Raw genomic sequence first — 23451 nt, forward strand, 5'->3', positions numbered from 1 at the left:
CCAACTGAGCCACCCAGGCGCCCGATACTCTTTTTTTTTTTTTTCAAAGCCATGTTCAGTTAACATAATATAAAGAACAGATGGAGGGGCACTTGAAATAGCTTCATTGGGAAAGATATTTGATGTGAAAGATGTGATCACTTTTTTAAAAAGTTTCCCTGTTTTAAAATTAGTGGGCCAAGTTAGAAACATCAGATAGCTCCTCTGTCTCATCTCTTTCTTGGCTTCCCAGCCCCGGAAGAAGAGCTGGACACAAAGTGCTATATTGTAGTCTGTCATGGACCATCTACCCCACTCCAGTTGAATGTGTGGAAGTCCTAATTCCTAGTACCTCACAGTGTGACTGTGTTTGGAGACAGAATCTTTAAAGAGGTAATTTAGGTTAAATGAGGTCATTAGGGTGGGCCTTATCAATATGACCAATGCCCTTACAAGAGGAGGACGTTAGGGCACAGTCACACACTGAAGAAAGGAAATGTGAAGACTGTAACAAAATAAAATTTCTGTTTTTAAGCCACCCAGACTGTAGTGCTTTGTGTGGCAGCCCAGAGTTTTAAGAGGTTGGACTTTAATGATTTAATGGATCTTAATGAGAAAATAAGATCTGATAAATAGAACTTCCCATACAAGAGTGGGATTAGTGTTTTGACGAGCAAGGAGTACAGTGTTTCCTTTTTAATTTCTCTCAGTCTATCAGTTGGGGCTTTTGTCAAAGCTGAGTGTAAATACCTCAGAAGGAACCACAGTAAAATTTAACCAATAATCCCAGTCTTGATAATTTGATTATCTGCTTGGTGTTCTCTCCCCTTTGTTAACTCCATGGGGCCAAGAAGTTTCCTCAGTTTCCTGTAGTAGGAGCTCAAAAGATCTGCCTGATGTTCATGAATAAATGGGTTGATCATGACTCTATGTTAGGATGACAGAACTTTCATCTAGAAAGGTTTCATTCATTCTACATTCACATCGACAAAATTTCAATGTATTGGGTATGTAATAGGTTATTTTCATTTGTGTAATTCAAATTAACCCAAATGCATTCATTATAAATACTCCTTCACTCATCCAGAGGTTTGAGTCCATCAGACATCCTCTGATTTCTGTTAAATCACAGAAAAAGTCATACCCTGCAGTGATGTATCATGTTCATATTTTGAGAGGTACTTTCACGTCCTCCATTGTTTCTGATCTCCAAAACTTCCTGGTAAGGTAGAGAAGGCAAAGAGACTTTTCTTTGGGACTGGGCTTCGATCAGCCTCTCTCCCCTCAGGAACAGGGTCACCCTGACATACCAGGTGATTTCCCAGCTTCAGAATTGAGTTCAATTTCATTTCATTCATTGTTGCTCTTCCTTCATCCATTTGCATTTGATGGACTCAGTCAGTTACACCTGCCAGGCCCAAGGTAATGAGATGGTGGGTGATTCTCTCTCCCATCCTTCTGGGCCTCTAGGGCCTCCTACATTGGTACCCACAACCCCCAGTGTAGCCCCAGGGCGTCCCTCCAGCGTGTGCTCAGGAGGGACCCCAGGAGGTCTGATTCTGGCCTGGCATTCCTTCTTCCGTATCTGCGCAGAAGATCACCTGGCAGCTGGTTAAAAACACAGCTGCTTGGCCTTATCCCCAGAGCTCCTGATTCACCTTAGGTCTAGAGAGGAGGAGGGAAGCATCCAGAAATTGGCATTTTTAACCCTCCCCACACTGGGTGTTTTTTATGCCAGTGGTCACTGGCCCAAACTTTGGGAAACATTGCTATAAAGTATAAAATAAAACCAACACAGCACACTTTCCAAGATGAATATTTGCTTTTTCTTTCAGAGACCTGTGCCAAAGGAGTTCCTACCAGGTATGATTATGCACCTGGTAGGATGCACAGGCATAATTTTATCAGAACTAAATCTAACTAGGGAGGGACTACGTACCAAGTCAAACTGCCTGGGGTAGGTGCTAGGCATATCTCACTGTTCTTGTATGTAAACCCCAGCCGTGGAGAGTGACGCGTAGAAAGGAGAGCGAGGTGCCTCAGAAGCATCAGGTGGTGCTTCTCAACATCACCTGCCTGCTGCAGTCACATTGGAAGTGAAAAAAGAGGATGCCTGGCCCCACCTCCAGGGATTCTGATGCTGTTGTTCGGGGCTGAGGCTTCCACAAGCTCCCAGGTGGTTATGTGTTAATGACACGTGCTGAAGAGAAGACTCCACCTTGAAAGAGGTTTCAAGCAGAGCCTGGAGCTCGCTAGCCATCCGGGAAAAGGTAGCCAGTGATATTTAGATTTTTTAAAAGATGAAGTTTAAGACGACTCTGCTTCTTCTTCACCTGTCTCTGGTTCAGTCTTTTGAATTTGCAACTTCCCATGTAGCTTTAAAATCTAACCACGTGTCAGGTTATGGGGATTGTGATGAAAAACAGGGAAAAAAAAAAAAAAAGGAAAAACTGAGAAGCTGACCACCTTCCGGTGGCTAACAGTCAGAATGCCACGAGCCTTGGGTGTTAAGATCCTATGGGCCGGCCCTCCTGTCAGAAGTCGAGGTGGAGGAAAGCATTATGTTAGTGGCATAAATGAGTGTTAATCCTGCTCTGAAGAAAAGAAAAGTTTGTGCTTTCTTATCACATCTAAGGAAAAGAGAACAATTGTCTCCTCAAACACAAGCCCTTCCTCTCCTTCAAAAGACCAGCAGTTGTTCGAGCTTTTCAGAGTGTGTTCCCTGGATCACCTACATCGGAATCACCGGGATGCTGGTTAAAATGCAGATGCTGGGGCCCCACCCACAGGCCTACAGAATCTGAAACTCTGGAGCCTGGGGAGCCTGCAGTTGTGAACATTCCAGGTGATTCTCAGGCCCCTTACAGCGTGAGAATTGCTGCTTCCTTGCCGAGCACCAATAAAGCCTCCAGGCTCCTCGTGAAGGCTATACTCCTGGTGGGAGTTGAGTGGTTACCGGATTCTTTTGGGTCCTGTGCTGTTGCAGGCAAGGGTTTGTTTTAAGTAGAATACTGAGCATCAAAATGGGGGCCTACGACCCTGTGAGCATTGACTATTCAGTCATCCGTGTCGTTTTCTGCAGTGTTTTACACATACACATATTAAAAACAAAACCAGGACTGAAGAGATTCTTCCTCCTGGTGTTGACCCGGTTAGATGCTTTATTAAAAATCTCAGCACGTTGTTTTGGACACACTAGCCGTTTACTGTTAGGACACAGATCTGCTGATAAGGAAACATGGAACACCTTGATCCCTCTCCTGGACAGTGACTGTGCCTATGCCCCTGAGCACTGAAACCCAGACAAACCACCACTGTCCTGTCCAACACCTCTGCTTTCTGATATGTGATTCTCATGGTCGCTGTGTTAGTCTAGGTAACTGTCCAGCTTGGGTGTTTGATCACCTGTGTTCCCTTGTCTGGGATTTGACCCCCACCATGGCAAGCATGGGGAGCCACCGAATCCCAGTGTGAATCAGCAAAGTTAGAGGATTGTGTTAGAGGGTTGGGGATGCAGACAAGAGAGGCCTCCCGCCCCCCAGGAGTGCTAACTCATTTCCCATATAAACCCGTGCCCCAGGTCCCAGCCCTGTTCCAGAACAACGTCTACCCTCCCCGCTTGAGCCTGTGAACATGTCTTCAGGTGCTCCTGGGCCTAATGGAGGTGATTATTGCAATTTGATGATGCCCATCGACACAAACATCATTAAATAAACTAAGAATAGACACCCAGCAGAGAAAACCAATTCCCCGATCAGAAGAATGATTCCAGAATATATAACCGTTTCACAGACGGATCTGGGTCTGCTGCCCTTCCGAGCACGCAGAGGTGGGGCCAGGTGTGGGGTAGAAGGCCTTGGCCGGGAACAGGATTCTGGGATGTCCTCTTGGCTCTTGAAAGGGAGGTGACCGCCTGCGTTACAATAGGCTGTTTGAATAATTGTCATCTTTTTCCCATTTGCAGGAGACTCTGGCATCGCACAGCACAAAAATGATTTCATCCCTCGTCATTTCACAGCTGATGGATGAGAGTAAATCAAAGGCAAACCGGGCCGCGCCGCCCGCGCCCTGCGCACCGGCTCTGCACGCCGCGCCTACGGCCAGGCCGTCGCGGGTGAACCGCAGCGGGGTCTCCATCAGCCGGGCATTCGCCCTCCTTCCCGGCAGGCTGGGCGTTCAGACGCCGGCGGCCCAGGAGCCAGGACCTGACACGGAGCTGCCGTCCAACGAGGAGAAGCCGTGCAGCGGCCCCCAAAGGGGCTTTGCGTCCATCACCATCACGGCCAGGCGCGTGGGCCCCGCAGCCGGCACCCTGGCGTGGGAGGCCGTGGGGGGCCCGCGGTGCACCGAGTGCCGGGCCCAGGGCGCTCTGCTCAGGGACGCCTCTGCTCCGGCTGGGGGTGCCGAGCCCCGTGGGCACCAGGGACCGTTCACCTGCGCGGATTGCTCCAGAAACTGCTCTGTGGTGAGGCTGAAGGTGCCCGAGACGGACCCCCGGCTGTGCGAGACTCACGAGTACTGCATCACGGATGTGGACAACCGAGAGGACAGTTTTCCTCTGGGCGCCGCGCGGTCGGGAAAGGGGCCGCTGGTGTTCAGCTCCTGCGTCCATGTCAGGGTGTCTCAGCAGTGCCCCAATTCCATTTACTATCTAGACCGGTCCCTCTCCGTCCCCATTGAGCAGCCTCCGCTTGCTGGCCCTAAAATGCACAGGTCGGTCCTGTCGCTCAACCTAAGCTGCAGTTCACACGGATTGACACCAGATGGAGTAGACGGCACAGCTAATGGAGGGCCAATGAGCAGTGCTTTGAAGCAGGAGCTCACGGAAGGAAACCAGAACCTCCTAGGCCCCCGCTGGAACCCGGGTTTGCAAGGAAGTTTCTTGAAGGAAAACCCGTCCTTGGAGCAGGTGCATCTGGGGCCCTGCACCTGTCCTTGGAGGGGCTCCCGTCTGTTGGAAAAGCAAGCATTCTCAGGTGTGGGAGTTCAGCAGGTCACAGTAAGAAAAGGGAGAGAGGACTATACCACTCGGCACACCGGGGGTGGTGGCAGCCAACTGTCCATCCACATTCCTGGCTGGAGTTACACAGCAGGTGAGTGACACACTCATCCTCCGGAGGTGGGGCCGCCAGGTACAGATCCCCACCCCTCAGGTAATCTGTGCAAGTCCCCTGCCAAGGTGGGCAGTGGGTTTCTTCTACATGACTTCCCTTATTTCAAGAAGTGGTTCTCAGAAGCATCGTTTTATCTGCTCTGCTCTGAGTTGGCAATTAGTAGCTCAGTGTTGATGTCTGCCTTAGGTTTTCACAGATACTGTTATCTGATTCTCAGGGAGCTTCCCTCAAAGTTTTGTTTCCAGCAATAGCTCCAGACCCTGTAATGTCATGAGCAGGAAACTATGGCCTGCAGATGAAGTTATTTTAGGCCCATATCGCTCCAAAGCAGGGAGAAGAGGAAAAAGTGCTGTCCACGCCCAGAGGTTTTGTATCTCTGGGCTGAACATCTGGGTATCTGGAAGGGTCCACGGTCCTGGTCTGCTTTCCTTTTCAATCCGGCAGTTTGTATTTATGGATTGCTCTTAGAAATAATCAAATCAGTTTGTATTTATGGATTGCTCTTAGAAATAATCGTCTATAATGGAGTGTGTGTGTGTGTGTGGGGGGGGATTAGTAATTATGGGATATTTTCAACAAGATGCAAATTGGGGACTCTCCAAACTGCAAAAGCAGCAGTTTTCGGGGGCAACTTGGCTAGAATTTGCTATTTCTGCCATTGCCACGGTTCCCAGATGTCAGCAGCCCTGGGCACCCTTTACCTTTCTTAGGAGATCAGGAAGAGGAAAACAGGCTTTAGCCTGACACCAGAGTTCTCTCTCTGCATAAACTTCCAATTTTCAGTTTTACTTTCCAGGAGAGACTCTGATTTATAAATTAGTGACTTTCCATTTGGGGGAAATATTTAAAGATAATAGCAGTAAAATTGGAAATGCAGCATACATACAATAATTTTATAGTGTAATTTTTGTCCATTAAGGATTTATTAATTAATAAAAATGACTGTAAAACATTTTAAGCTATAATGTGTGTAGAAATGGTGAATGATGTAATTAATTTTAACAAGTGTGTATATATTGAATGCGCAGAGATTTCTAAGGCAATTTGACATGGCTTTCAGGTTGATTAGACCATCAAAATGCCTCTGAGTCTTACAAGCTTTATTGCAAAAAGGAAGAAGTAAGCCCTTATCAGTGTTGCAAAGATGGACCTCAATTTAGTATTTTTAAGAAGTTGCTCAAGTCAACCACTTCCTCCTCCTTGTAGGTGAAGATTCCAGAAACATACAACCTACGTTGTTGTATGTCTGCCACCCCCACCAAGGCACATCTTTGTCTTTATGTTGTGTCGCATGGTGTGAAATAATCATTTGGATTTATGGCACTTCCACCAAAGGATGTTTAAAAATCACTAGAGCCGGGTCCCCAAGGTTGATTTCAGAGGAGAGGAACATGAGCAGAGAAAATCCCCCACCCCACCCTAACTTATTTTGGCTTCGGTGCAGAGAAGATACTTGACTTTGACTTTGTGGAATGACTCCTCGGGTAACTGGTGTTCTTAGGCAGAGCATTGAATTAATTCTACTTCCCATGGGCCGACTTCCCTCAGAATAACTCCAGATGCCAAGGATTCCATGTGGAGGATTTGAGTGGCTGTGAATCATGTGGCCTCATTCTACCATTTGAGGAAAGATATTCACAGAGGCCAGCTCACCTTTTTGAGAGTTGCCGACCTATTATTTTCTTGTGCAGTGAAGGTGAACAAGCCACCCTACTTCTCAGAGCCTGTTTCTTCATCTAGGTGGCTAGAGAAGAGGTGTGTTTGGTGTTCTTGAAAGTCCCCTCTAGCTTGAAAAAAAATCTCTGTTCTGTTTACCTGAGGTGAATCTGTGAGGGAGAGTGTCCATGTGACTCTGGGTCCCTCAGTCATCCTGCTCAAAAACCACAGAAGCTTGAACTCACCATTTTGGGCACACACCTCAGATGTGTGCGTAGACACACTCACTCACACAACCCTTCCCGGACTTTCATACTTTCTCACTCAGAAACTCATTTGCAATGGGATGTATTCCTTCCCAGGTGACAAGAAAGCCCTTCTTGTCCACGCTACTGAATTCTTGCCTGAGATTTATAAGCACGACTCATAGGCTCTAACTAACACAGTCTGTCCTGGGCTAACCTACACAGTGCTCTGAGGGTGGCTCAGTCGGTTAAGCGTCTGCCTTCAGCTCAGGTCATGATCCCAGGGTCCTGGGATGGATTCCCGCATCAGGCTCCCTGCTCAGCGAGGAGCCTGCTTCTCCCTCTCCCTCTGCTGTTCCCCCTGCTTGTGCTCTCTTTCTCTCTCTGTCAGATAAATAAAATCTTCAAAAAAAATTAAAAATTTAAAAAACTCTGAGGAGCTGTTTGTGTTTCCTCTCTGGAACTGGGATCTCGTCAGAGGCGTTCTTGACAGCCTCCTGTGGTCACACATGCTATTAGCAGTCTTCCTGTTTCATCGTTACTGAATCTGATTCTTTTCATCTGAAGGATCCCCAAATCCTGCGTGAGCAGCATCCTCTCTAGCCACCTTGTTGACATTCAGCCACAAGGGAGGTGCAGTCCGGAAGATTCTACAAACAGAGGCAAGGCAGTTTCAGTTCCAGTCGTTAGGTCACCCGACAGGAAGTCCTATACATTGTGTTCGAGAATGAGCCTCCAGGACAGACACGCGGAAAAGGTTACTAAGATTAGGGAAGATGGGAGACTTGCAAACATTTGGTGCAGTATAGGTAGGCCATGTCTATCGGGGCGTCGTCGTCTAACTGACACACAGAGACCTGTTCTCTTTCTAGACGCTGAAGAATTGCTTTCTGTTTTGCCCTTCTCAGTCCCCGTATGTCCATTCTTTGTATCTCCACGGGTTGGTATGCCTCCTGCCAGCACCCGCAAATGGGCACTGCTCAGCTCCCTGCCCTGCTCTGAGGAAGGGTCACAGCATCCTTAGCGCTCATCCTACCAATGACCACAGCATACACCGCGCAGATCCTAGATGCCAGGCCCTGGCTGACATCAGTTGTGTCCATCACTTGGAATCCTTCAGACCGTTCTGTAAAGACAGTATCATTATCCCTATTTTGCAGCTAAGACAAATGAGGCTGAAGATGAACTGATTTGCCTGAGTCCGCATGGCCATTCAGTGCTGAAGGCTGTACCCTCTCAGTGACGGTCCTAAGCAGAGCTGTTTGATTGGTGGGGACTCTCTCAGTGGTGGGCCCCGTCTCCACTCTCACCACAGTGGGAATGTTTGAAGACCACTCGTGGACATACAGAGTGATATTAGTATCTGGTGGCCGGAATCTATTAGGAGACTGGGTTACACAGTTAATTTCTAAATAAATGTAATATGCCACGTCATTTGGTAGTTAGAATTTATTGGCTCAGAAATCCTTCCCAGACTGAAATCCCATTCTTTGTGGTGTTCTATGGGACTATACAATATTGATTTGAGTAGTTCTCTCTTTGCTGGGTGTTGCATGCCTAAAACAGTATTGACTTTGATACGTTACTTACTGTCAGTTTCATTTTGCATCTGTGGCCTAGATCTGAAGCTTTCCCCTGTTCCAGGACATCCGTGGAAGTTCATTTAGATGCTTTTGGAGAAGAGACTTATGAATGCACTTTTTTGATTTGCCCCAAGCATTGATGTTCTGTGGTAGGCTCTCTGTCTCAGTATGCTACAGCCAGTGCTCAGGCTCCTGGTGGCCTTGGTCTGAGAAGTCCCCAGTGGAGCTTAGCATCACTAGTGAACAAAGATGTGGATGGCTGGAGAGGATTCACTGGAGAGGAATGACCGGATTCCTGCTGGATCACGGAGTGTCTACTGTGTCTACCAGTGTTCTGATGCTATAATCTAATACATGTTTAGTGAGGCAGGTTTATGTCATGAAGAAAGTACTTCCATCACTCAAGGGAAAATGACAGACTATATGCGTACATGTCAAGCCTCCCAGAGAAATCTGCATTAGGCTCTGCTCCTTCAGTCCCATGAGAACTTCTTACTAGAGGAGCCAGAGGACATTTGAGGAGCCCTTATTTTACAAATATGATTTTTCTTTAATGATCTAAAACTGGGGTCTATAAGGTTTTTTGGGTAAAGGGCCAGATGGTTTCCATAGCAACTGCTCAACTCAAGCAGCCACAGACAATGCATAAATAAATGAGTGTGGACATGTTCTAATAAAACTTTATTTACAGAAACAGGCAGTGGACCAATTTGGCCTACTGGCTGAAATTTGCTGACTCTGAATCATTCGTCCTCCAAAACAAACTTTACCCTGTTTGCCAATCATGCATGTTGGATTCTCTGGAAACCCAACTCTGAGGGGGAGGTTAACGGGCATTTATTAGAGAGCGATCTTGGCATCGTGGATGGGAAGGGGGAAAGAAAGTAGGAATGGGCAGAGGGAGAAGTCACTCTGTGGTGCAGGCAGGGGTTAGCAAGAATTTTTTGAGGGCGAGGCTTTTAAATTGATTCTTGAAGCATAAGTGGAGAGGCCACTGTGTGCCAAAGCTTTGAGTCTTGGCACTTGGGAGTGGCTGAGAAGGTCAGTGCACCTGTCACGTAGTAAGTTGTGCCACGAGCCTGGAGAGGTGAGCTCGGGCCATGGTCACGGTCATGGCTAGGGGCTTAGAGACCAGAATAAGGATTTAAAATGTTATCCCAAGTGTAAACGAGATGCTAGGATGTAATGTATGCTTTAAGAAGATGGTCTTGCTTCTCAGAGGGTAAGAGACAGAAACAGGTGAGGCCATTGCTGTGGAGGGCCGTACTGGAGGCTGTGGGGTAGGAGAAGTCTGATAGTGGAATTCCCAAGCCTCAAGTACCGGTGAGCTTGGGAGGAGGGAGCCAAACACGTGGCAAGGTGGACTCCAGATTTCTGACTTAAGCATCTAGAGGAGTCGCTGTTGTTTTTGTGTATAGACTATTTCTTAAAGCAGTTTTAGGTTCACAGCAAATTTGAGAGAAAGTTACAGAGATTTCCCACATATCCCACATCCCACACATGCACAACCTCCCCTACTGTCGACATCCCCACCTGAGGGGTACATTTGTCACAGTCTGTGAACCTACATTGATATGTTATAATCACACAAAGTCTGTAGTTTACGTTAGGGTTCACTCTTGGTGCTGTACATTCTATGGGTTGGGACAAATGTATAATGACATGTATCCACCGTTCTAGTATCAGAGAGAATAGTTGCACTGCTCAAAAAATCCCCTGTGCTCTGCCTATTCATCTCTCCCTCCCACTAAGCCCTGTCAACCACTGATCATTTTACTGTCTCCATAGTTTTGCCATTTTTGGAATGTCCTATAGTTGGAACCATACAGTATGTGGTCTTTTCAGATTGGCTCTTTCCACTTAGCAATATGCATTTAAGATTCCTCTGTGTCTTTTCATGACTTGGTAGCTCATTTGTTTTTAGCACTGAATAATACTCTATTGTCTGGACGGACCACGGTTTCCTCCGCTCACCGACTGAAGGACATCTCGGTTGCTTCTAAGTTTTGGCAATTATAAACAAAGCAGCTATAAACATCTGTGCACAGGTGTTTGTGGGGATGTAAGTTTTCAGCTCCTTTGGAGAGATACCAAGGAGTGGAATTGCTAGATCACGTGGTCAGAGTATGTTTAGTTTTTGTTGGTTTGTTTGTTTACTTTCACAGAAAGCTTTCCCAGAGTATGTTTAGTTTTGTAAGAAGCTGCCAGACTGTCTTCCAGAGTGGCTGTACCATTTTGCTTTCCCACCAGCAACGAAGGAGAGCTTCTGCTGCTCCGCGGCTCACTAGCATTTGGTGTGGTCAGCCTTCTGGATTTGGGCCATTCTAATGGGTGTGTAGTTGTTTTAATTTGCAATTCCCTGATGACAATAGGACATGGAATATTCTTCCGGATGCTTATTTGCCAGCTGTGTGTCTTCTTTGGTGGGGTGTCTCTTAAGGTGTTGGCCCATTTTTAATGGTGTTGTTTGTTTTCTTCTTGTCAAGTTTTAAGAGTTGTTTGTGTATTTTGGATAACAGGAGAGAATGTTTTTATCCAGATGGGGAGGACGTGAGGAGGAGCCAAGAAGATCCCGAGCACCACTAGGGCGGGATACGTTTGAAGTGTCAGCGGGACCTTCCAGGGCAGTCGGCGAGCTGGAGATTGGGCCCGTGAATCTAGAGCTCAGGAGAATGTTCTGGGCTACAGGTGTGGTTGGGGGCTTCTTCCTAGAGTTGGAGTTTTATGCTGCAGAAGAGCTTGAGAACGCCCAGGGAAAGAGACGGACAGGGACTGCAAAGGGTTGGGAAGCAAATGTTTGAGGTCTGGCCGGAGCAGAAGGATTTCCGCTCAGCGGTAGTGCTCAGACTACCCCAGCTTTCCTGTACTGGGGTCTTGGTGTCGCCTGAGCTGTGCCACGTACAGTAGGGCTTTCATCCCTTTACTGCTCCCTCAAAGGCCATGAGGTGGGAACATTGTTTACCTCCAGGTTCTAGGTAAACAGGTACAACAGGTAAACAGATTTGCTCCAAGCAACTGCTAGTTGTGGCGGAGGGGGGGGGGGCAGGCTTCGTGCTCACCCATCTGGCTGTGTTCCCCAGGCCTCCTGATGGCACATCCCAGGCCACTGTTGTTACCTTTACACTCAGATTCATTTGCTCCTGTTCTTGGTAACGACCATCTCACCTCCTGGACCCCAGGCTCAGAAGTCTGGGTCCTCTTTGAACTCCTTCCCTGTCCCTTGCTGCCCTATTCAGTCACTGGCAAAGCCCACAGTCTCCCACAGCTGTCCGCTGTCCTCCGCGTCCACCCCCACCACCCCCACCCAGGCTTTTATGGCTTCCATGAACTTCTATGCCAAGATAGATTTATTTTCCTGACTATAAAACTAATACATTATAGGCAACTGAGAATAATAAAATGCAGAATAAAAAGCTTAATAATCATTGTTGATACTTTGGTGAATTTGTTCCATTGTTTTTTATGCATATGTGCTTTTTCTTTTAAATAGTCGAGATCCTGCTACGTGCGTGATTTCCCTCTGGGTCTCTGCCACTTAGCACTGTGTCATAAATATTTCCTGATATTAACGGTACTTTACAAAGATCATTTTATTGACTGAAATGGTGTGTTTTCTGGACCCATCATAGTTTATTTAACTATTTCTTCATTCTTGGCCCTTAAAGTTGTTACTCATTTTTCACCTTTTGGAATAATATTAATGTGGACACTGGGTGTGTAAGGCTTAGGAAGAAATCCTTTAACTGGCATGTCTGGGTCAGAGAGTATCGGCCTTTTTAGGGTTCTTGCAGCATGGTGCCAAGTTCAACTCCAGGAGAAGCCTAGGTGGAAGCTTCTTTTCTCAGGGTTGCGAAGGCCCTTTCTGTATGTGCTTGGCCAAGGTTAGGTACCAATCTACTAAGTTCTGCAAATTCCAGGATGGAAAGTCCAGCCTTATGGTTTGAGCTGGATCTCTGTGATTGTTGGTGAGTGTCCATTTTTCCTGCTTCTCACCTTGACCTTGGCTGTGGCTTTCCTGGTGACCCCACCCCTCATGTCCTCCTCCTGTAGGGCCTCAGCAGCTAGACATTTGGGGCCAGATCACGCCCTGTTACAGGGCCCGTCTGCACGCTGTAGGGCGTTTAGCGGCACCCCTGGTCTCTGCCCACTTGGTGTCAATAGCCCTCCTCCCAGTTGTGACCAAACCAACATCTCCAGACACTGCTTGGTTGGGGGCATGTCAGAATCCCCTGTGGTTGCGAACGGTTGGCCCACACTATGCCCAAACCTCCTTACAGCCCGTGGTGATTGTGGACCGGCCTGCTCAGCTGTTCTCATTGCTCACCAGACTGACACGAGCCTCAGCGCATGGTCCAGCTGCATCTCCCAAGTACTCAACTCCCAGGACTTTTATGGCCTCTTAATATAATGTATTTGCTATTTGTGAGGACCATTTTCCTCCTCTAGATTACATGGCCCTTGAGCTCAGGATCCAGGTCTGAGTCTTGGCCTTGACCTCTCCACGGCTGTCGAGGAGCCGCAGAGCACAGAGCCCTTGCATGGGACCTGTGTGCTGGGTGGAGGGCAGGCCATTTTGATGATCCAACAAAGCTTTGCTGATGTCAGGGTTACTTAAAAGCCAGCTACCTTGTCTTTCCTCAAACCACCTCTCCCTGTGGCCATATCTAAAACCTCTCTGGCTAGGAAAGGGTGGGGAGCCATGTGAGATTCACTGTCCAGAGGTAGGTTGTAGAAAAGTGAAATGAAAACTATAGTATTCCCACTTGGTTTTAAACTTTAGCGGCAAAAAGTTTCCAACTATCATTTCCTCCAGGAACTCATTAAGAGTAAGTATTATCATGGAACAACCTCTTTATTATCCTTTAGGTGGTCAGATTTAATGTTAAAAGAGAAAACATATGGACAGTGTTGCAAAAACATTTTGAAGGTTTTTGTTTTTTTCGTGTATGTTTTTTCATTTAGCTCTTGGTAAACCTTGATGGGATTGTGTTGTTTTCCCCATAATCTTGACTATGATGTTCAGATCATATGATCTCTAAAAGTTGTTCGTGTTAGCTACCCCAACTGTCTTTATGGAAAAAAATGTCCCCCCCCCCTTTTTTTTTCTCCTGAGTAATTCCCTTAGTTGTATGAGTGGCTTGTGTCCTCATGTTGTTTAGGAAATGGTCATTCTAATGGGTCATTTGCTCAGGTTTGCCAGGGATAAGGTTAAGAGACCTGGTTTCAGGGGCTGTGGCGGGCTGACAGGACACATGGTCTGATCTTTTAAATTAGGCAACTGCAAAGCTGCTGTCTATATCTGCCTGAGAAACGGTGATCATCAGGAGGACCTAGCAGAAGGAAGACCCACGTGTGGGTGTGGGGATGAGACCCATCTGAGTTTCAGATCAGGCTCTGCTAGCTGCTGACCTTGTGTCACGAGGAGCCCTGAGCATGGTGTGTATGCAGCGGGGCCTAATTATCCTTAGACCTAAGTGCCACCTGAGCTATCAATGGGAAATTCACGTGGACGTGCTCTCGGAAAAAGGAATGGTCATAACGGTGAATTCTGGAAGGAAGTGGTTCAAATATGGATGACCCTGGGAAAAAGGGAAGAAAAATGTGAGAAATAGGTGGTGTGTTTAACTCTTTTGGCTTCATGGATTTTGCTATTTTCCCCATTATCTTAAAGCGGAAGCTCAGGTATTTCCAAAAACTGTAAATATATTTTCCGTGTTACCGACTAACTTTGGGAGAATGAGAGATGAATGAAGATGGTAGGACCAGCCTGGAAAGTCATCTTAAGTCATAATGCCTCAGTAGCTTGTTGCTAAATGCAGAAATTGTTCCCATATTGTTACTCGGGGACATTTATATCCTGGATTAGGTCAGAGCCCTGTGAGGGCATCACTGTGGGTGAAGTACCACAGTTCACATAGGGACATTCTGGTGATCTTATGTGGCTTAGGGGCTACCATCAGAGTGTGGAAAATGTGTTCTCAACCAGGGGAGGGCATCAGACACACCAGCGCTACTTTTTCAAAATGTCCGTACTGGACTCTCTGCTGGAATCCAGTGTCTTCCCTGTTAAGAGCTCTTTTCTGAAGTCTGTAGGGGAGGGAAAATAATTTTCCCTCCACCCTCCAAAGTGCTCTCTGGGGCCCCTGTTTAAAAAAAAAAAAAAAGGAAGATTAACAAGAGAAAAGCAAATCAGTTTATTGACATGTATACATGGGAAAATGCATGCATGGGAAATCTGACTCTGAACAGGGGTTTAGAGTCCCAACAAGAATGATGGTTCCGTGAAGAAATGACAGGACAAAAGAAAGCAAGCAGTTTCAGGCTTCTGGGGTTCAGCAAAGCAGGGAGGAAACCAGTCGTGCAGATAAAGCCTCACGTTTGCTGTGTCCGATCTGCTGAGGCTGTCTCCTGGCTGATGAGTCTACCGTTGTCTCTGGTGATTAACTTCTGTCCTTCCTGGTGGAGAGGGAGGAGGGACCCCTTTGTAAATTTATGTCCTGCTTTTAGGCAAATAGGGAGAAGGCAGAGAGCTTTTCTTCTCTCTGCCTTTTTTCAGTTGCTTTCAGCTCAAGATGCTCCTCATTCAAAGTGACCTATTTGGGGGTGGCATATGCTTCTCCCCTTCAGGGACAGTTCTGTCTAGAGGACGGCATGTCCCCTCTGTGCATCTCAGTTCTCTGCTCTCTAGGGCTAATGATCAAAACTCTTCAAGGTTGAGGTCCCCCGAGGGGTCCTGAAGGGCAGGTGCACAGGACAGGTGCTCTCTTTGCAGGAGCAGAGCCTTTGTCATGCCACGTATAGTGAGCACCTGCTCCCCCAAATGCCTGCCCTTGCCCCCTCCCATTCTTGTGAAGAATGCCCTGTAGGAACTCAGAGTAAAACTCAGAGTCTGGGTGAGGACTATATAAATTGACCTGTTAGGTGGTAGTTTTCTATAGACTCAGAAGTTGGAGGCAAAAGCTGCAAAAATCCAGGTTTTCTTAATTAGTTGAAACATTGGGGTACAAGGACTGCATTATTTTGATCTTCTGTAGAACTGCCTTTGTCTTCATGATGCTTCAGTGTGTTGTGTCATGAGCCTAATCATTCATATTAAACAATGCCATTTATGGGGGGCCCCATAGGAATAATACCTCTACATTCCCTATTCCCAGAGCTGCGTGTCTTCTGAGTGACTCTTACCTCTCAGGCCATTTGGTCGACACATCCCCTGATGTTTCTCCTTCTACATTACCAGAAAACCCAGACAACTTCGAGGCCCCTCTCTTGTAAATATGCAGAATCTTATGGCAATATTTGGTGTTCTGGCTTTGTCTTTTCTTGCCCATGTACAAATAGCTAAGTTGGCTGAAATGAAGGGAAAAATTGTATAGTTTTACTTAAAATCTGTTCCCTCTTTGGGCAGGAGACTAAATTGAAGCCCTGGGCATGTATTGCACGGTTGGTATATATTCAGCAGATGAGACGCTCTGGCGTTTTAAGAAGATAGAGTCTTACCCATTTTTGCATAAATGTGGACTATATTGTGGTGATTTTGATCGGATGGCCCGCGAAGATGGTGAAACTGACCTTGAGTTCCAGTGGCACCCTGTCCTTCACCCCCATAAATACACGTGTAAGACTGAGTGACCTGCTTCAGTTAGAAGCGATAGCAAAGGAGCTGTGAAGAGTGGTGCATTGGACCCCAGCCAGCAGAGTTTGGGAGACGTGGTCCTTCAAACTCATTGAATGTCCCAGGTTCGTACATTTGGAAGATGTCACTTAGCTAGACATCAGGGAGAATTCGTGCTGATGTAATCGGTGTGGGAAAGCCCATCCTCCTTGTCTCAGCCCCAAGCGCTCCTTGACTGTTGGCACCCCTGGGAGCTCTGTGGTTTCTCCCCAGATATCACAGCATCCATGTAAATGCTTAGAAAAGACTGTAAATGTAACGTTTCTCCTTTAGTTCTTCTGCTGTTGTAATGTTTTCTTTCCCTTTTGTTAAAAAACAAAACAAAACATGTGCATTGTAAAAGTTAAAAATTAGGCGAGCAAAAAGAGGACAACAAAAAGCAACCATAACCCTACTACCCATAGGCAACGTCACTGTGCGTGTTTCCGTAGATCTTCCCAAGTAGATTACTTGGATGCAACAAACTTCTTTTTTCTTTATTCTGTCTTTCCAGTCTTTTCTTAATAGAAAGGGGATCACGTAAAACATCATTCTAGGAGGCTACTCATTCTCAGCAGTGGACTATGAAGTTCATTTTCGTGTCCTATAATATTCCTGTTAACCATGTAGTGGCTACCCAGGCTTTCACTGCATGGATTTACCTGGGGTTTTTTTTGTTTGTTTGTTTGTTTTTGTTTTTAAAACCTTCTTGTTGAATAGATTGTTTCCATTTTTACATTTTTGTGACAATGTGTTGATAAGTGTCCTTATCCAGAAATCTTTGCGGGCATTTCGTTTGATTTCCTTAACCCAGATTCCTAAGAATTTCTGGGTCAAAGGATAAGCAGAATTTTGAGGCTTTTTTTTTTTTAAAGATTTATTTATTTGAGAGAGCGAGAATGAGAGAGAGAGAGAGTGAGTACATGAGAGGGGGGAGGGTCAGAGGGAGAAGCAGGCTCCTCGCCGAGCAGGGAGCCTGACGCGGGACTCGATCCTGGGACTCTGGGAACATGACCTGAGCCGAAGGCAGTCACTTAACCAACTGAGCCACCCAGGTGCCCTCGAGGCTTTTAAATATAGATTTCCAAAAGATCCTTTGCAAGAGGTGTATGAAGTTACACTATCAATACATAAACACCAGCTTCCCTGAACATGCACAAACATTCAGTGTTGGCATTACAAAAATTTCCATGCCATTTTGATAAGTGAAAAATGATATTTATGATATATTAGTGCATATTTTTTGATGAACCTTTCCCATGTGATATATCTATATTTCTGCTTTTGTAAATTGCCTATATATTTTCTTTGTCCACTTCGGTCTTTTTTCTTTTGAATTTTTTTTTATGTTAAAACATCCTTTTGTATTTTTAATGTTGTTTTATCATAACTTTTTCAACTTTGACTTTTGAAAGGATTTTAACATCACAATAAAAAAATAAAAATTAAAAAATTAAAAAATAAATGAACAGAAGAGTTTCAAAGGTGGTACAGAGAGTTTCTGTAGAGCCCATATATCTAACTTCTCCTTATGTTACCATCTTACATAATCCCAGCACTTTTCTCCAAGACAGAGTTTCTCAACCTCGGCGCTATTGGCATTCTGGGTCTGGGAAATTCTTGGTTGTGGGGGCTGTCCTGTGTGTTGCAGAATGCTTAGCAACATCCCTGGCCTCTATCCCGAGACGCTAGTAGCACATCCCCCTCTCTCCCTAGCTGTAAAACAGAACTGTCTCTGGACATTACTACATGTTCCCCAGGGAGCAAGATCACCGGCAGTTGAGAATCCCTCACCTAAACTAGGCGATCAGTATTGCTACAGTGTGATTAACTCAACTCCAGACTTCATTGAGATTTCACCAGTTTTTCCACTAATGTCCTTTTTCTGTTCCAGGATCTCATCCAGGGCACCATGTTGCATTTAGTCACCAAGTCTGTTTAATTTTTGACAGTCAGTAATTTTAATTATTTTCCTAAGCCTCTTTTCCAGCTCCTTTGTGTAAATCTATAATTCCTCCCGATGTATGTCCTCAGATGGTAGAAGCTTGGCATCTCTTTTCCCTAAATGGTTTGCCAATGGTCTTTGGACTATTGATGAGGTAATCCATTATTTCTCTACTGGCTGGAAATGCCAATCCTGTATCGAATTTATGTTTATATGAGGATTTCCCTGACTCACGCAGTTTCCTTCTAGAAATTTCCATGCCTTTTGAATATTATGTGACTCACAGAAGCTGCTCTGTTACTGTGTAGGGATTTGAAAGGTGAGGAATTAGATACTCCTAAGTGTAAAGTCCTGGCATCTGATGCGTTGGCATCTGATGTGTCTTGTCACTGTGGGAGTTGGGTGGGGAGGGGCTGTGGCTTCCGTCATACTTTTTCAAATTTTAATTTTTTATTTTATTTTATTTTTTTAAGATTTTATTTATTTGACAGAGAAAGACAGCGAGAGAGGGAACACAAGCAGGGGGAGTGGGAGAGGGAGAAACAGGCTCCCTGCCAAGCAGGGAGCCTGATGCGGGGCTCGATCGCAGGACCCCGAGACCATGACCTGAGCCGAAGGCAGTCGCCCAACCAACTGAGCCACCCAGGCACCCCCATTTTATATTTTAAAAAAGCCCTCTCAGTTCGATCCCACACTCTGTTGTTTGCTTTTAATCAGCTATATGGAGGTTTAACTTACTTAAAGTACACACGTTTAACGTATGTGCCCATGTATCCAGCACCACAGTGGGATATGGAATATTTCAGAAAAATATCTGGCTCCTTCCCAGTCAGCCTTCCCCCTGCCCCCATACCAGAAAACTGCTCATCTTCTTTTTGTCTCTATTCTAGAATCTATATAAATGAAAGCAGATTGGGCTTTCTCTGTGGAGGGTTTCTTCCATTCAGACTAATGCTTTTGAAATTCTTCTACATCATGACAACTGTCTCGAATTTCTCTCCATGATGTTTTGTAGTTTTCATGATAAAGATCTTTCATGTATTTTGTTAAATGCATCCCTACTTATTTCACATTCTGAATGCTCCCTAAAATGAATGGTAGTGATTTTTAAACATTTCATTTCCATTTTTTTTTTTGCTTACACATAGACATATATAATTGATTTCTGTATAGTGACCTTGAATCCTGCAATGTCTTTGGAAGCACTTAATAATTATAGTATTGTTTTTTGTAGATTCCCCAGGATTTTCAGTGTATATAGTAATATTATGTATGATTAAAATTTTACTTGTAATTTTCCCATCTTGATGCATTTACTTTCTTTCTTGCCTTATGGCACTAGATAAGACTCACCAGTAAAATGTGGAACAGCAATAATGAGGGTGAGCATCTTGACTTATTCCCTTATTAGCCGTAGGGATTTAAAAATATAGATAGGAAGGCAAATAGGTAGGTGGATAGATTCTGTCTGCCAGCTTGAGCAAGATTCATTCTACTCCGATTTTTTTCTTTTTTAATTCTGATGAAATATATATAACATAAAATTTACCATTTTAACCATTTTTGTCTCTACAGTTCTGTGGCATTAAGTATATTAACATTGTTTTGCAACCATTACAACCATGTATCCACAGAACTTTTTTCATCTTACAAAACTGAAACTCTGATTCCCCATTCCCTCTCCCCTAGTCTCTGGAAATTACCATTCTACTTTCTGTAGGAATTTGACTACTCTAGGCACCTCATATAAGTGGAATTACACAGTATTTGTCCTTTTGTGACTGGCTTATTTCACATAGCATAATGTTCTCAAAGTTCATCTGTATTGTAGCCTGTGTCAAAATTTCCTTCTTTGTTACAGCTGAATATTAGTCCACGATATGGATGGACCACATTTTGTTTACCTATTCATCTGTCAAAGGACACTTGGTTGTCAGTGGGCCCACCTTTTGGCTATTGTTAATTATGCTGCTGTGGACATAGGTGTACGAGTATTTCTTTGAGTCTCCTGCTTTTAATTCTTTTGGGTATATACCAAGAAGTAGAATTGCTGAGTCATACATATTTCCATGTTTAATTTTCTAAGAAACCACCATACCATTTTCCACAGCAGCTGTACCATTTTACATTTCTACTAGCAAAGCACAAGTCTTCCAATTCCTCCATATCCTTGTCCATACTTGTCATTTTCTGATTTTTTGGCAATAGCCATCCTAGCGGGTATGCAGCGATATCTCATTGTGTGTGTGTGTAGTTTTTTTTTTTTAAGATTTTATTTATTTATTTGACAGAGAGAGAGCGAGCATAAGCAGGGGGAGTGTCAGGCAGGGGGAAAGGGAGAAGCAAGCTCCCTGCAGAGCAGGGACCCTGACGTGGGCTCAATTCCAGGACCCTGGGATCATGACCTGAGTCGAAACAGACGTTGACTGACTGAGCCCCCCAGGTGCCCTCATTGTGGTTTTGATGTGCATTTCCTTAATGATTCCCTAAGTGATGTTGAGCATCTTCTCATATGCCTATCAGCTATTTGTATGTCTTCTTTGGAGAAATGTCTATTCAAGTCTTTTGCCCATTTTTTATTCTGCTTGTTTCATTGTTTCTATTCCTAATTTGATGAAAGCTTTTATTATTGTTGAATACTTACATGCTTTGTATGTACCTATTGGGATAATAATAGGGTTTCTCGCCTTTATTTTGTAATGGGGGAATTATATAAATTTTCATGATAAATTATATGTTTCTAGGTTAAACTGTAGTCATGATGCATTATACTTTTAAAAATAAATATATTGCTGCCTTCTATTTGCTAATATTTTTAGGAATTGTTTTTTTATTCTTAAGGAACAGTGGTATGTCCTTTTATTGAAATGCTTTGGTTTTGGTATCAGGAAAATACTAGTTTTATGCAAAGAACTGGGAAGTGTTCTCTTTATTTCAGGAAGAGACTTTGGAGGGTTGATATTATTTCTTCCTTGAAGTGTTTGGTAGAAATCACCAGTGAAGTTATCTTGGCCTGAAGTTTTCTTTTTGGGAAAGCTTTAATTATGAATTCAGTTTCTTTAATCATCGTAGGACTAGTCAGTGTTTCTACTACTTCTGGAGTCTGTTTGGTAATATGTATCCTTCGAGGAATTTGCCATTTCATCAAAGTTGTTGAAACTATTGCCACAAAGTTGTTCATAATATTTTGTTACTATCCTTGGATCTGTAATGATGTTTCCTCATTTTTTTCTGGTACTCATAATTTGTGTCTTCTCTTTTGTCCTTATCAGTCCAGCTAGAGGTTTATCCATTTTATTGAAATATTTCCAAGGATCTAGGTTTTGTTCCATTGATTCTTTTTGTAGTATATTGATTTTCTGTTACATGATTTCTGCTTTTAGCTTTATTATTTCCGTGTGTCTGTTTACTCTGTCCTAAATTTGCTCTTCTCCTGTCTACTTTTTTAGCCTAAGGGAGGAGGCTTAGATCAAATGCTCATATCAAATGTTTTCACGTAATTATTTCAAGATACGAATTTCCTTCTAATTTTGATATACATTTTTCACTTTAATTCAGTTCAAAATATTTTCTGCATATACTCACCAATATCATTTTGTTTTATGTATCTTCATAATGAGATTTAATATCTGATAGGACAAGAATACAATCACTACTCTTTTTTTTTTTTCCAGAATGTTATTAGCTATTCTTACTTAAATAGAAAATGTAGATCACTTACACTTATTTTGATTACTGGTATATGTGGATTTATTTCCATCATGTTATTTAGGCTTTCTCTTTGTCCTACCTTGTCTTTTTATCTCTTTCATAACCTTACAGTGAATTAATTTTTTTTCTATTCTATTTTTTTCTTTGCTATTTGGAAGTTATACTCTTTATTTCTATTATTTCATTCACCAGCTGCAAATTGTAACATGTGAATTTAACAAAGCTGAAAGTTAATATTTTTAATCCTCTCTCAAACAATTTAGAATCTTAACTCCCACCACCCCCTCATATTGATCATTATATTTTAGTTTTTTTAATTTAAATTCAATTAGCCAACATATACTACATCATTAGTTTTTGATGTAGTGTTCAATGATTCATTAGTTGCGTGTAACACCCAGTGTTTTATTTCTAGTATATGTTATAGTTCTATCTTATTTTGTTTTGTGACTCCTACAGATCTAATGTTACTTTTACACAATCAGTGTTTAATTTACTTCATGGTTACCACTGCCTGGGCTCCCCTTTCCTTTATGTATGCCAGATCTTTGCTGCTGGTATCAAGTTTCATCTTCCTAAAATACGTATTTGAGATGTCCCTTTTTGTGGTACATCAAACTGGAGGGACTTTTGGTGATAAACTCTCCAAATTTGTTTGGGGGTGGGGAAGGTGGGAATTCTAAAAACATCTTCATTTTGCCATCTTCTTGAATGAAAACTTTGCAAGGTATAGTTTTCTATGTTGACAATTATTTTCTCTCAGCCCTTTGAAGATGTTATCCCAGCAATTTGGGCTTCCAGGTGTAGAAGGCAGCTGTAGGTCTAATTGTTGACCTCTGTAACTTTTTTTTGCACTGTTTTTAAGATCTTTTGTTTGTGTTTGGGATTATGCTTCACCATGATGGTTTTATTTTTTTTCCTTTAAATTTTTTATTGTTATGTTAATCAACATACATTACATCATTAGTTTTTGGTGTAGTGTTCCATGATTCAGTGTTTGTGCATAACACCCAGTGCTCCAGGCAGAACGTGCCCTCTTTAATACCCATCACCGGGCTAATCCATCCCCCCACCCCGCTCCCCTCTAGAACCCTCAGTTTGTTTTTCAGAGTTCATCGTCTCTCATGGTTCGTCTCCCCCTCCGATTTACTCCTCTTCACTATTTCCCTCCTGATATCTTCTTCTTCCTCTTTTTTTTTTTTCTTAACATATATTGCATTATTTGTTTCAGAGGTACAGATCTGTGATTCAACAGTCTTGCACAATTCACAGCACTCACCGTAGCACATACCCTCCCCACTGTCTATCACTCAGCCACCCCATCCCTCCCACTCCCACCTCCACTCCAGCAACCCTCAGTTTGTTTCCTGAGATTAAGAATTCCTCATATCAGTGAGGTCATATGATACATGTCTTTCGCTGACTGACTTACTTCACTCAGCATAACACCCTCCAGTTCCATCCACGTCGTTGCAAATGGCAAAAATCTCATTCCTTTTGATGGCTGCATAATATTCCATTGTGTGTGTGTGTGTGTGTGTGTGTGTGTGTGTGTGTGTGTGTGTGT

At 44.0% G+C, this 23451-nt stretch overlaps 1 protein-coding gene across 4 annotated transcripts in view; it reads left to right on the forward strand.

The window, feature by feature from the left end:
* Positions 1 to 23451, forward strand: part of CUNH10orf90 (chromosome unknown C10orf90 homolog) — a 300739-nt gene that overhangs the window by 219195 nt on the left and 58093 nt on the right. For all 4 annotated transcript variants that reach the window (XM_073884707.1, XM_073884709.1, XM_073884710.1 and 1 more), the window contains one exon: positions 3944 to 5072. In XM_073884707.1, coding sequence (XP_073740808.1) covers positions 3944 to 5072 — 1129 coding nt within the window. The remainder of the gene's footprint in view (positions 1 to 3943; positions 5073 to 23451) is intronic.

Source organism: Callorhinus ursinus, unplaced genomic scaffold (assembly GCF_003265705.2).
Source record: "Callorhinus ursinus isolate GAN/ISIS: 27379988/994484 unplaced genomic scaffold, GSC_fseal_2.0 scaffold58, whole genome shotgun sequence".
NCBI lineage: Eukaryota > Metazoa > Chordata > Mammalia > Carnivora > Otariidae > Callorhinus > Callorhinus ursinus.